Source organism: Diospyros lotus, chromosome 11 (assembly GCF_014633365.1).
Source record: "Diospyros lotus cultivar Yz01 chromosome 11, ASM1463336v1, whole genome shotgun sequence".
Lineage (NCBI taxonomy): Eukaryota > Viridiplantae > Streptophyta > Magnoliopsida > Ericales > Ebenaceae > Diospyros > Diospyros lotus.
In genome coordinates this window covers 31,068,464-31,082,369 of record NC_068348.1, presented here as the reverse complement: position 1 = coordinate 31,082,369, position 13,906 = coordinate 31,068,464, and the positions used below count along the sequence as shown (strand labels likewise).

The 13,906-nt window shown below is 29.8% G+C and overlaps 1 protein-coding gene across 4 annotated transcripts; it reads left to right on the top strand.

Moving 5' to 3' along the window:
* The first annotated feature begins 7,758 nt into the window (after positions 1–7,758).
* LOC127813684 (uncharacterized) lies at positions 7,759–9,781 on the top strand. Of its 4 annotated transcripts, none has more exons than XM_052354794.1 (3): positions 7,759–8,524; positions 8,955–9,072; positions 9,176–9,781. In XM_052354794.1, the coding sequence occupies exons 1-3, from the start codon at positions 7,874–7,876 to the stop codon at positions 9,187–9,189; spliced, it is 783 nt and encodes a 260-aa protein (XP_052210754.1). In that variant the 5' UTR covers positions 7,759–7,873; the 3' UTR covers positions 9,190–9,781. The 4 variants fall into 4 exon arrangements, with proteins under 4 accessions (XP_052210754.1, XP_052210752.1, XP_052210751.1 ...); XM_052354792.1 differs by having other exon boundaries at positions 9,165–9,781; XM_052354791.1 differs by having other exon boundaries at positions 9,160–9,781.
* Positions 9,782–13,906: the final 4,125 nt, after the last annotated feature.

Below are 13,906 nucleotides of genomic sequence, written 5' to 3'. Positions count from 1 at the left end.
GGAGAGCCAGCCTTGGTAAAAAACTATGCATTGATCGGGACCTTTTCAAGTTTTTCACACTAAAAAAAAATGATATAGAGATTCATGTATTTTTTTTTTTTTTAACGTGTGAGAGAGGTACACATAATTTAGCAAGGGAAACTTAATGGTGTAAGCTGCTCATTATTTTTCTATTGCAACAGACTTGCCGGCTTCATTATGAAGACAGGAGAAACAGCTAAGAGCCTCAAAGATATGGCCAAATTTGGGGCATTCCTACTTGCATGTGAACATGTGCTTTGTCCCTTACCAATTTGTGGCCATCTTCCTGTTGTAACATGTGGAAGGGAGACTGTGTCCAAAATAATTAAATAAATGTGTATTTTAAGGTAGCTAGGAATAAGATTAATACATTTACTATTGGCATGATCAAGAAATTAAAGTATCTTGGGAGAATCTTCAACATTGGCATCTTTAAATTAATCATCTGAGGGCTGATAATGGAAATCATGAAATAATTGACTCATCAAAAAATTAGGAGGGATTTGGTGGGAGATTTAGGTGGGTAGTGCTCCTAATCACTCTATTGTTCTTGCATTGCATTTTAGTTTTGCTATTCTATTGGGAAATTGGTATTTTGAGGTGGACGTCTTGTAAGTGACTATTTAGATTAAATAGACGAACAAAAATTTGAACAATCAGCTCGTTGAGCTACTTTATGACAGAGCTTTAAAAAGATTCATTTAAATCTATTTTAAAACTCTTAAAAATTTTAAATTTTTTTATTTTAATTTGGATTAACTTTTTTTGATTTTTTTTTCTTGATTTAATTAAGATTTAGAGTTTAGCCTATAAATACTTCCACACTATGTCATATTTTCTTTAAAAAGTTATGTTAAAGTTAAAAAATATTTTTCCATCTAGACACCATATAAGATGCACTTAGTTGACTTGTACATCTAAACTAAGCTAGGAGTAGAGGTATGGCTCGTCCCAATCTCCTCTCGAAGAATAGAAATTGCTTGTAGAATAAGGAAAAAAAAAAAAGGGCTAGTTGGTAGTTTGAGATTTGTTAAATAACTCCTCAAATTCAAAATTTAATGGAGATGAAATCTTTTAGAAAACTTAATCATATTTCGAATAAAATATTTAAACTCAATTTAATTTGAATTTTTTTTTTTGTTTAAATAGATGTCGTTTCGAGTTTTTAAATGATCATATATTTCATTAATTAAGATTTTAAAAGAAAAAATATAAATGATTTATCAGGGTTATGTTTCTAGAATGAGTCTCGTGATTTGATAACTAATATTATCTAAAATAAGAGAATGACCATTTATCTAGAATTTTTTCAGTCAAAAGTTATATCGTCATTAATTAAGTAGATTTATCTTATTATTGTAATATCATGAATATGTATCTATTAATTAAGACCAAATATATTAAAATTTGTGTCGCAGTCGTCTTAATTTCTATATATGATGTGTGTAATTTGATTATGAGAAAAGTAATAAAAATTACTATTAGGTGGTTTTATCAAATTATCCCTTAATGAATGAACATTAAAAAAAACTAAGGTCAATCCCTAACGAAGGAGATTATGATAATCAATTGGTATTTGATTGAATTGCAAGGTAGGGGTGAAGTAAGTGACCCACCATTGCTAACTTCACATGCAAGGTGGCTCCCATTTGAGTCCCCCATTTGGTGGCCTTTCAATACAAAAATTAAAACAACAAAGACACTTCTCTCCAACCACATTTATTTATTTATTTGCATACACACATATATATGTGTGATGTAAAGATACGTGGGGCCCACTTATTTCATTTAACAAAAAAAAATCAGCTACTTGTCACATTGAGTCTTCAAAATCAATGTGCCGTGAGTCACGGCCGCTAATGAGAAGGTCCAAGCCCAAGAAAATAAGGTCAAAAGTCCAAAATATTTTAGAAAATTTTCTTGTCGAAAAAGTCTCTCATAAACCCCTTCTAGAGAGACTCCCACATAAAAGAGATGGAGGAAACCCTCCCAAAAACCTTTCTCGTTGGGGTTTTCCTAAAAAAGACACGTAGACAGATAAATTTAAAAAAATAAACTCTCGTATAAAAAAAAATATATCTGACATATCAATTAAAATTTTATATTCAACTTTTCAACCATCTCGAATGTTTGATTTAAATATCAGAGTATTTACATAAAAAATATCTTATGTCCTCTGATCATTCTTTTTCTTGTAGATCTTGTGTAGCTTGATGACGAACTTTTTAATACAAAAAATTATTATTGTATTCAAAATATACCAATATACACGTGAACGTGCAAAAAGATATGTGAGCCCACTTATTTCATTTTCAAATAAAAAAAAAATCAATTACTTGTCACATGGAGTCTTCAAAATGGCTAATTCCCCCACCTCTGTCCACATTTTCATTCATATGACAACTTTCTTTGAGGTTTTCTCCCTGCCCCGTCCCTTCTTATTCTCCAATAATTAAGGTCATTTTTATAAGCATATATTCAAGCTCAAATATCTTATGCACAAATCTTAATTATACTAGATAAGATCAATAATACGCGTCATAAACATTCGACCATCTTCATTAATAATCATTTATTCGCGAGATTCTTGTATTTCTTAATTTTTTACTTTTTTTTATTTTTCTTATTATCTAATAATAAATTTTCTAAACTCACATTCGTTTATGGTCAAATCTATATTTTTTTCCTTATACTTTTACTTTTTTTAGGTTAACTATTTAAATTTTTCGTTGTTTTGATTATATCTCTATATCTGTATTTTTCAATCAATTTAGTTCCTTATATTTTGACATATAAAAAAATAAAAAGATTAAATTGACTCATCTCATTTTATTTTTTTTATATGTCAAAGTACATAAGTTAAATTGACTTAAAAATAAAGATATAATGGTTTAATAGAAACAATAAAAAATTTAGATTATGTTTCAATTGTCATGTAAAAGAAATAAAATATAAGAGTTAAATTAATTTAAAAATATATTTTTAGGTATATAATTAAAATAATAAAAAAATTAAATAACTAAATTAAATAAATGTTATCTTTTTTTTATATGATACTCCATGACTCTATTGTCTTAATTTTGATAAAAAAAAAAAAAAGTGAATCGGAGGAGACCAAACACCAAAAAAATCAAACTCGTGCACAACCGATTAGGAGCTGGCGGACAAGCACTTAAATTCCACACCTAGCCACGCGGCTCAGCCCCACTCCCCGCGGGGGTTGGGTTAACCTTGTTTCATCACACCAAGTAGGGGAAGTAGGGGTGGGAGCCCCCTGACGGCGGTCACCAATATGGAGAACCAACCATCTCACAAAAGACAATCTGCTCAACCTGCCCTAAACTTGCATGCAAGAAGGACCCATGTGCCCTTAACCAATCACGAAGGGACAAGCAGGGGAATCCTGAAAACCTAGAGGATTCCAAGGGGTAAAAAGGTCAAACACCAAGTGCAGTAACATGAAAGCAATAATATCTACAGATTAGAATAATAAAATTGGCCAGTTGGCATAGTTGGTAGTGTAATGTGTATGATTCAAACATTGGGTGTTGTGCTGCCCTAAGATTGGGAAGCAAACCATAGGGCACGGGCTTCCGTGGGGCACAGAGGCTTGGATCATATGGGCCCACTTCAACCACATTTTGATAACAACTAAGTGTTACTTAAATATTTTAAAATTATTATTTAGATATTTAAATTTAATATTTATATATTTAAATTAATATAAAACATATTATGTGTTAACTTTAAATATTTAAATAATATTTTTATAAATATTTTATAATAAACTAATATAGTTAATGACTTATTAAACATAAAAAACGCTATAAGATTTTACTAACAGAAAAATATTATAGTTAATTTGATGATGATCGAAGAATATTATTTCGTCGGTCTAAATTAAGGAATTTCCTAGATATAATACAAAACGAATCTTCTTTGATTAAAGATTTCTCTATAAAAATATTTATGTTAAAATCATCTCTCTTGATTGGCTTTGAATGATAAATAATAACACTAGAGTATATCATTGAGTTGAAATGTTATTTAGACACTTAAGTTCCACATTTGTAATAATATTTTGCGTTAATATCTTGGATTGTATGTTGTATTAATGTAAATATATAAGATATTAATGTAAAGTATTTTAAATTCGAGTGTCAAAATAGCATTTTCGATGGTCAAGAGATTTAGATCATAAATCTTAATTGAAGTTTAATGGCATTATAACGTGCACAAAACTATAGGTCTCAACTAAAAACTCTTAGGGATGTGAAATTTTGTTATGTATATGCTTTTTTGGATATAAAAAGGTCTAAACTGTAAACGAGACGTGACTTTGGTACTCAAATTGTAATTTTGATTATAATTAATATTTTATTAATTTTTTTTATAAATAATATTAGGAGTCATAATTATATGGCATATTTTTATTAGAGGAGACTAAAGAGACTATATGTCATTATCTTCTTTATTTAGTATTTTCTCTCTAATAAAAATGTAACATATAACTAATGATACCGTCATCAATTATCAATCATAATTCTTAACATTATTTATTTTATAGAAGTATCGAAATCCTTTCAATTGTATGATTATATCGAAATCCTTTCAATTGTATGATTATATCGAGAACTCAGCCATTCTTTTTAAAGTAACAAAATGTTATTATTGTATCGATAATCCCAAAAAAAAATAAAGAAAAACACATTTCATTTTGTATGATCAAATTAAGAGACACCGCCTTCCATTTCCATCGCTATCATTGCCAAGTTGTTAATTTTCATCTTCCATGGATACTAATATCTTTCATTATCACCTTTCTTGGAAATTTCAACCGCTATTATATTATTCGGCCAATTATTATTAAATGTCACTTTCATCTTGCTATGGAATATTGTAACATAAATATAAAAATACGGTAAATTTTACATTATTATTCATTATATTTTAATTTGTGTGATTACAGATATTAAGTTTTATTTTTTATTATATATTTTTTAATTTTTTAATAGATCGTGTTAATAAAAATGTGTAAAATAAACTTAAAAATTATTTAATATAAAATTAAAATAAACCCCACAATCAAGTGATCTTGATATTTATATTTGATGTGTCATAGTTAAAATTTTATTAAAAAACTAAAAAAAAAAATAAAAGGTCAAAATAACTTTTTAGACTAAAAATATGTAATATTTTCATAACCGAGGGAGAAATTCTGAGCAAAGTGCAAACAAGATAACTTTGGTGTCTCATTCTCAAAGTTCAACGAATATGATAATATCATAATTCTAATAGATCCTGAAATGTCAAAATAAACATTATTCATAAAAATTATAATTGTAATAGATTTCAGAATATTAGGATAATTATCATCTATAATAATATTAATTATAGAGAATTTGAGAAATGTCAATGCTTTTCTATAAATAAATGAGCTCTCATTAAAAAATATGTATGTTTCGTATACTAAATTTAATATGTTATTTAAATATTTAGTGTATAATTTAATTATCAGAGTGTTATGCGAGAATTTTCTTACGCCATCCGGTCATTTTCTTTCTTGCATAATATAAGCGGTTTGACGACAAGGTGTTCAATTAATAAATCTATTGTTATATTCGAGTGACAATAATATTAATATATATCATGTTAGTTTTTGGTATCAAAATTTGATAATAAATCAAAAGATGGGGTGAATTGTAATAAAAATTAAAATTTAATGATTGTATCGATAAAAATATAAACATAATGATTAAGTTGTTACGAATTACAAAATTTAGGAATTAATCGCCTAATTTATTTTATAAGAATATAATAATATAATTTATTAATAGGTTGATGCATTCCAAGCTTTCTGTTTGTATAATAATAAATGAATAAATAAATAATGTCTGCAATTTCCATTGTGTTGTGTTGGCCTTTGACAGATGCCAAAGGCCAATGAAACTGATTTATAATATAATAAATTTTTATTTTTAATTAAGTTGGACCAAAATAAATTTATAAAATTATTTTACATCCATCTTAAGATAAAAAGTAAACTTATCCAATAACTACTTGTAATTACGACTGTTCAAACGATTAGTACGATTATCGAATTAATTGAAATTCATTAACTAATTAAATTAAATTGAGTTAAGATCGAACTGAATCGATTGATTAATCTAAAAAATTCAACTAATTGATAATAAAAGAAATTAAATCAAAATCGAACCGATTAAACCAAATAAATGTAAAAAATAAAATAAAATAACTAATAAAAAACACACAAAATAAGAAAAAAAATGACGTTGTTTTATAAGTATCAAAATAACATCGTTTTAAAGTTTAATAGATTTGATTATTCTAACAAAAAAGTTGAATTGAAAATCAAACTTTTAATAAAAATTAACAGAATCGAATTGATACAAGAAAAAAACAGATCTAAAATTAAGTTCAATTGATTTGATTCAATTAATTTGAGTAAATTGAACATTTATTCTCCCCTATTTGAAACAATATTAATCATTATTATAGATATTTAACATGGTGCCCTCTCAAGAGTCAAAATAACTATATTGAGTCCTAAATAGCATAATTGAACTTTAAATTAAGATTCAAGAAATCTCAGACTTGCAATTTGTGCATTTTTTAAATATAATATTTTTAAATATTTTTAAAATATAGTAACTAATTTAAGCTTAATTAAAATATAGGGACTTATTTAATATTTTATTTTACCTTGAATATTACGATATTGGTAGCCTAAGCTTAGGTTGTAATAACAGAAATGAAAAATAGATATACAATATAAAATGGAAATAATATTTTTCAAAAAAACATGAAATGTAAATGCAAAGAGACTAGTAAATAAAAAATATAAAAGTCTTTTTATAAATATAATTTTTAATATTAAAAATTAATATATAATATATAAATTTTACATTATATAATATAAGAGAATTTTTAAATATATTTTTAATATTACAAAATAATCTTAAAACGTGACCTAAAATTATTCTTTTAGTATTTCTTTGCGTTTCGATATATGAAATATTTTAAAAATACCAAAATAGCATCACCAAAACATTTTGGTGCATTATAACCTAATACTTAGTATTGACACTTATAAAGTTAATAACATTTCTTTACAAATTATCAATTATTTTTCAAAAAATTATAAACACTTATATATGATAAAAAAATGTATATAATTAAAAAAAAAATAATTTTCGAAAATAATTTATTTTTTAAAAATAATATTAATTCTGTAAGCTTCAAATTAACTTAATTATTATACTAAAATTTAAAATTATTAATTTATTATTGTTATTATTAATTTGGGGTTCTCGAGTATCGTTTTCAGTTAAAGTCGGGTCAGTTTCTACTTTGGGGTTCCTTAAATCTGTAACGCATGGAGATGCTCCTGCGCCGCATCTCAAGTCGAAGCAAGCGCCGCTGCCTGGCATTCTCGTAATTCCACCCAAATCCATGCCCTTTTCCACAATCCTAGTACGTGGCGTGCTCTCCCCACTTCCACAAAAGCGGTTAACCAAACCCGTCATTTTCTGTGTGACCGTTGTTTTCCAACCGTCAGATCAGACCCCCAAACCCTAACCTACCTCCGGTTAACCCAACCCCGGGTTAGCCGCGCATCGATTCTCTCTCAAACTACTGCCCCCAATCTTCGCCATAATTACGTCTCGCCCAAGCCACCTCCTGTCTTCAGGATCTATAAATGAGGCCCTCGAGGGGAGATAGGTTTGCCAAACTGAAGAGCCTCAAGGGCCTTTAGGAGAATTAAATATAATTTCTTGCTCTTTGTCTCTCTAGTTTCTCTCTCTGGGGGGCTTCGACTTTCAAGCCTTCAATGGAGACTTCTTCTAGACGATCTAGAGGCCCGGTTCTGCCGATGGCATCGGCCTTTCAGAGATCGATATCGCCGACGGGCCGGTTTCGCTCTTCGCCGCAGTCTGATTCGTCGTCGTTTTATGCGTCGTCGACGAGCTCCAGCTTCATGTCGTCTCATTCCAACGGTTTCTTCCATCGGTCAGCGTCTCCGACTCGCGTGAACCTCCACGGATTCGCGCCTCTCGCGCCGTCGGTGCGGTTCTCCATCGATCGGTCCAAGTCTCCCAGCCGTTCGATGGTGGTCGCTTCGCGAGATCAGGTGGTGAGGAAGCACAGCAGGGGTCCGCTGTCGAATCTGCCGAAGAAGACGTGTATGTGCTCGCCGACGACGCATCCGGGCTCGTTCCGGTGCAACCTGCACAAGAATTGCAACAGTGGACAGTCGGTTTCTTACTCGCCGAATCGGCTGAACGCTCGCAGATCGGCGATGGCGAACTCGCTTGTTCGGATTGGGACAGTGGAAGGCGATTTGGTGAAGCGAACGTTGGCACAGTTGATTCGCCCTTCCTCACATCAGCAGAAGCGTAGGGCTGATTTTCAGCCTAGGCCGAGTCGCCTTTCGATCATGTCGAAAGCCAGCGATTCCGATCTCTATAATCTTCCGTTACAGGTTGGTCCATTCTGAACTATAACATCTTCTGTGTCTCCCAGGGCCACCTTCCGGCCATGTCCTAGCCTGATTCCGGCGATGGCGTCATACTCCGGAGAAGGTCACGAATCTGGCGAGTTTGGATGAAGTTTTTGTACGGCAACTCCATGCCTTCTGAAAATTTTGAGACCGGACGAAGCAATACGCAATCCTTCCCATGCCTTGTACATATGATTTGCAGCAATTGATTGCAATTCAAGGACATTTGTGGACATTTGAAATCAAAATCCAAACTAATACTGATTAAGCGAGGCTAAACACGCAAGATTAACATCTGTTTAACACGGTGAACGAAATTGAGCAATTGAGATTCGTTGAAGATTCTCGTGTTTGGTTTGTGTGAATCCACGGCATCATGACTCTTTCCGTTGTGTGTTGCTTGCATTCGCAGCTTTGGGACTTCCGTTTCGTGTGCCGTCCCGTTCCCCGTCACGTCTTTCGCATTCGCCGTGTGTTAGGAGCATACGTCGTCGTACGTATACTCGTATATTTGTGTAGCAATCCCCAAGGTACACTTCGTTTACCTAGCTCTGTTTTCCCCTGTTTTTTCCCCCCCTTAAATTTGTATTTTAACTCCTCTTTGCTTTCTACTTTAGCTCAGTTGTTTTGCAGGAATGACGTGTTGACGTTCCAAGGTTTACTTGACCGACTTAACAATTCGAGAACATGATGATATCTTGGCGTTGGAGAAACGCCAACCAAAGGGCCCCAATGGAACAATAATGATATTTAACTTTATAAAGTAATTTAAATTAATAATTTTATTATATAAAGTGTTTAATGTCGACATATTAAATACTTTATGTAATAAGAATATTAATTTTAATTATTTTTTAAGACTGAATTGGGGAGAAATTCATGGGACTGTTTGGATGAAACTGACGACTGAGTGGGCTAGATCCTTGGAACGAGGACTTGGAGACTCCACGGATGTCAGTGAAAAGAAATGGGAGAGTAATAATAGAAGTGTCCTAAGAATGACAACAATGGAAAGGATTTAATAAATGAGTGGGAAATGGGAACCAGGCTGGCACCCCTTAAGCGCCTTGAATTGAATACACTACTGACCAGAGGATTGCCATCTCCACCCACCCCACCCACCTCACATTTGTCAACATCAACTAGCCAGAATAATATAAAGACGAAAAGATAAAGTAAAACTGAGTGGTACTGGAATAGACAGCAATAACTCACCGAATTTCCAACTTTGGCATTTGACATCTTTTTCAAATATCTTAGAAAAATCCAAACATGCACATATATATATATGTGTGTATTTTTTGGATTTGATTTAAAATATTCATTATTTACAGAGAACTTGACTTTCAAGTGCCAAACTTATATTTTCTACTTGTATATTCATGTTTTTATGTAATTATTATTTTTTATCATTTTAATTATGCATTGGATTTGCATTTTTAAACAAATTTAATTATTATATTTAAATTTTTTATGTGATAATTTAAATTTTTTATTTTTTTAATTATGATTCTAACTTTGTAATTTTAAGTCAATTTAATTTTTTTATTTTAACTTGAATAGAATATAGTATGTATTTTGTTATATTATTTTATTTATTTATTTTTATATGTAAAAATATATAAGTTAAATTGATAAAAATGTATGTGTTCGAAATAATAAAAAATTTAAATTAGTATAAGAAAAAAAAGTTAAAGTATATAAGATTAAATTAAATTAAAAATCAAGTATAGTGTTATAATTAAAATAACAAGTTAGAGTAATTACGTAAAAAATCATGAAAATACATTAATAAGAATATGGATTTTGCCACTTTCAAAGGTTTTTTTCTTAATCTAAATTTATGACATTTAAGTTTTTATTTAAAATTAATTAAAATAAAAATTAAATTATAACTCTGAAGTATTATTCATTTGTATTTGTATTTTTATTTTTTGAAGGTTATAGTTCCAGTAGTCTGGATAACCCGAACATGGAAAACGAGCCTCCTATATCTTTTGGTAAGTTTAGGTTAGATAGGGTCACGGTTAGTCCTACGAGTCTGATGGGTGGTTGGGAATATAAGGTTGAAGGGATTATTATTAGCATTATATTCTTATCACCATTATCACCAAATGCTGCTTCCCAGTTTAAATTTTTTCCTGGGCTGTGAACCTTTAATTTATTTTAATTATAAAATAATAAAATTTATGATGTCAAATAAGACGATGAATATACTATTTGAGATCAAACTCATATATATATATATTTTAATTTTATCATTTTTTTGAATTTTAAATTCAACTTATTTAGTATTTAATCTTCATAATTTATACTAATTGACTATTTTAAAATAATGCGTGAGTTACATGTGAGATGAGCTAAAAATAAGAAAAATAGAAGAAAAAAATAACAAAAAAATAATCGATCGAATTGATTATTTCTTCTGCCTTTTCCTTCACATTCGATTATCGTTTTTGTTCCTGTTTTCCGTCTCCTACCAACTAGAAAGAAAAAATTGAGTCTTTTATCGACTGTTGCCATCTTAATCAATCTTGACTTTTCGTCACTGTTTTGACCAATAACTCACGAGTTGTGATGAACCCATCATTTCCTTTCTCTAATTGACAATACCCTTCCCCTTTACTCCTATCAACAACTCATAACCTACCTATTGGTGAGTTTGTAATCCGATGACCAGGGTATGATGTTTTATTGAGTTTGGCCTAATATTTAATATTATGTAATATAATAAAGAAAGGGTGATAAAGTTCACCATTCTAAAAATAACCATCTCAAATTGAATTTTTTCTTAAAAAGGGCAAACTATCTTTTAGTTTTGGAATTAACATTGTTATTTGAACAATCTTTTGGGATATGGTAATTCTCCATCATTATCAATCGACCTTAAATCTAATAGTTTTTCACTTTTATTAGTAAAGTTTTAAAGGTTTGAAGAATGTAGGGTGCATTTGATTGCAAGTATGTAATTTACATGAAAAGAAAATAAATTTTAGATAATTAAATTGCCTAAAAATAATTTACATGAAAATTGTTAATTAAGAGTGTTTGATTGGCTTAATTTTTTACTTATAAATTGTTGTATTTTTTTAACTTCTGGTGTTTAATTGCCACCATTTTCTTTAAATTAGTCATTTTTTTCTAGTTTTGATTATTTGATAACCATTATTTTTCATGAAAATTATTCATTTTTCCATGAAAAGTATACCTATTTGAACTTGAAATTTGTCATTTTTTTTCTTGTTTGTGGTGTAATTGGATGTCATATCTATATGGCTATTTTAAATGTGATCTGTAAATTTACGAAGAATAAAGACATATATCATGCAAAGTAATCATTATATATTGTTTAGCAATGTATGTATTTTTATAAATAAAAGGATAACATACTAAACGTCCAAGCAAAATAAGAAGGATGATAGACATGTTACAAAATATATAAAAATATGTAATTTATGTCTTTGTAAGTGAAATATTGTTTTCAACAAACATATGAAACACCGTCCACTAAATAAGCCTCCAATTAATGGCATCCTAAAATAGTGGAGGTGGATTGCAGCCAAGCTTCAATTAATGGCCTTCATTCATTTGTCTTTCAGAATTTCAATTTATACGAGGAGCATTTGGGAGATGTTGGCCACAACACCTAATATTATTATATATCATAATCGTTTGTGTGACCATCGTCCAAAATAAGCCTGAACATTGTTATTGCCATTGACGTTGATTTCTTGTTGTAGCCGTGTTACTTACCACCACGTATGAAATAAAAAATTAATAAAATTAACATATAAATTATATAATATAATTACACACATACAAAATGTTTTCCAAACAAAAAAGGTGAACAAAAACTCACATAATTTTACACAAACTAGAGAGTAAATACTCAATTTTTACACCATAAAACTCCAAATAAAAGGTAAAAATAGACATTAAAAACAAAGGGATAAAGCAAAATGAAAAAGTTTTAAAGCAAGCATCCTAAGAATTTTTTTTTGAGGGCTTTCACACATCATGGACATAATAAATTGCTCCCTCAATAAACAAATGGATAGATTAAATTTCAATTGGAAGAAAGAAACCAACGTTAGTAAAGAATTCATAAAGAAATAAACAAATCGATTTGCATGTACATTAGCAAACAAATTCAAAATGACCTTAGAAAATGGAAAAAAAAAAAATGGACAGGATAAACAAACTAACGTTAACAAAAAATTTAGAATGACGCTATTGTTGTCCATTTAGCAAAAAATTTAGAAAGAAAGATTGGCCAAACCTTGTTACCAGGAAACCATAAAGCGAAGGGAAACTCTCAAGGTGGCTAGCCGTCGATTTTGAGTTAACAAAAAACAAAGTGGAACTTAGAAAGTGGCTGAAAACCAAAAAAGAAGGGCGTTGAAAAGCTTATTATGGATGAAGACGAAGATCAATTATCGAATCTACGTAGATCATAAAAGAATGTGATCGAAAACTTTACCGTGGACGAAGACGAAAAGAAACTCGGAATTGATGGCTTGGAATTCGAAATCGAAGCTTGTCATTGACAAATATGGCAATGAACACGAAGGCGAAGGGCCATCGACGTACAATAAAGAATAAACACTACCTAGAAGTGAAGGTAAATCACTCTTCAGGGGCTAGAGACGTGCTTGTACAGAACCCAGTGGGCAATGTGCAAATCAATTTCTTGAAAAATTCATCATCCTCGTGAGAAAACATTTTCAAGCATTTTTTGGAAATTTTGGTCACGTGACCAAAAGTGAGAAAAAATTTGCTCATAAAATTTGGCTAATCAAACACTCCATAAGCTAGAATTTTGCCATTTTCTTCAACATTCTAGCAAAATATTCTAACATTTTTCCATCCCTGTATAGTAAAATAGTCTGAATTTGATTCGTAGTTAGACTTTCTCTCTAATTTAATGAGAGTTGATCTATAAGAATTATCTTGCATTTTACATAATAATTGATGTAAATATCTTATCAGATAAGAATTATATTGAGTTTTACATGATAATTGAAATAAATATTTTATTAGATACGATGATATTTATCTAATGAGATAATTAAAGAATTTAATAAAATAATTGATTACTTAAAATTTAATTTGATTTAAAATATATATATATAACTCTTGATGAGCTTTGATGAGAAGCTACTTATACTTTTATAAATAGGAATTTGGTTATCTATCTACTCAACGCATAAAATAAATTATAGTTATATATTTTATATCCATCATCAAGGTTAGGGTTAAGGATGGGAAATCAAATTCGGCTATTTTCGTCATCAATCGATAATTTCTTTACAACTTAAGTTTTATTGGATCAAGATATACTTTTATTTAACTGCATTATGTGAA

Excerpts from the sequence above, each read along its gene's own strand:
- LOC127813684 (XM_052354790.1), top strand. The coding sequence starts at position 7,874 with ATGGAGACTTCTTCTAGACGATCTAGAGGCCCGGTTCTGCCGATGGCA. Across the intron at positions 8,525-8,954 it reads TCTATAATCTTCCGTTACAG|CTTTGGGACTTCCGTTTCGT; the intron begins GTTGGTCCATTC and ends TTGCATTCGCAG.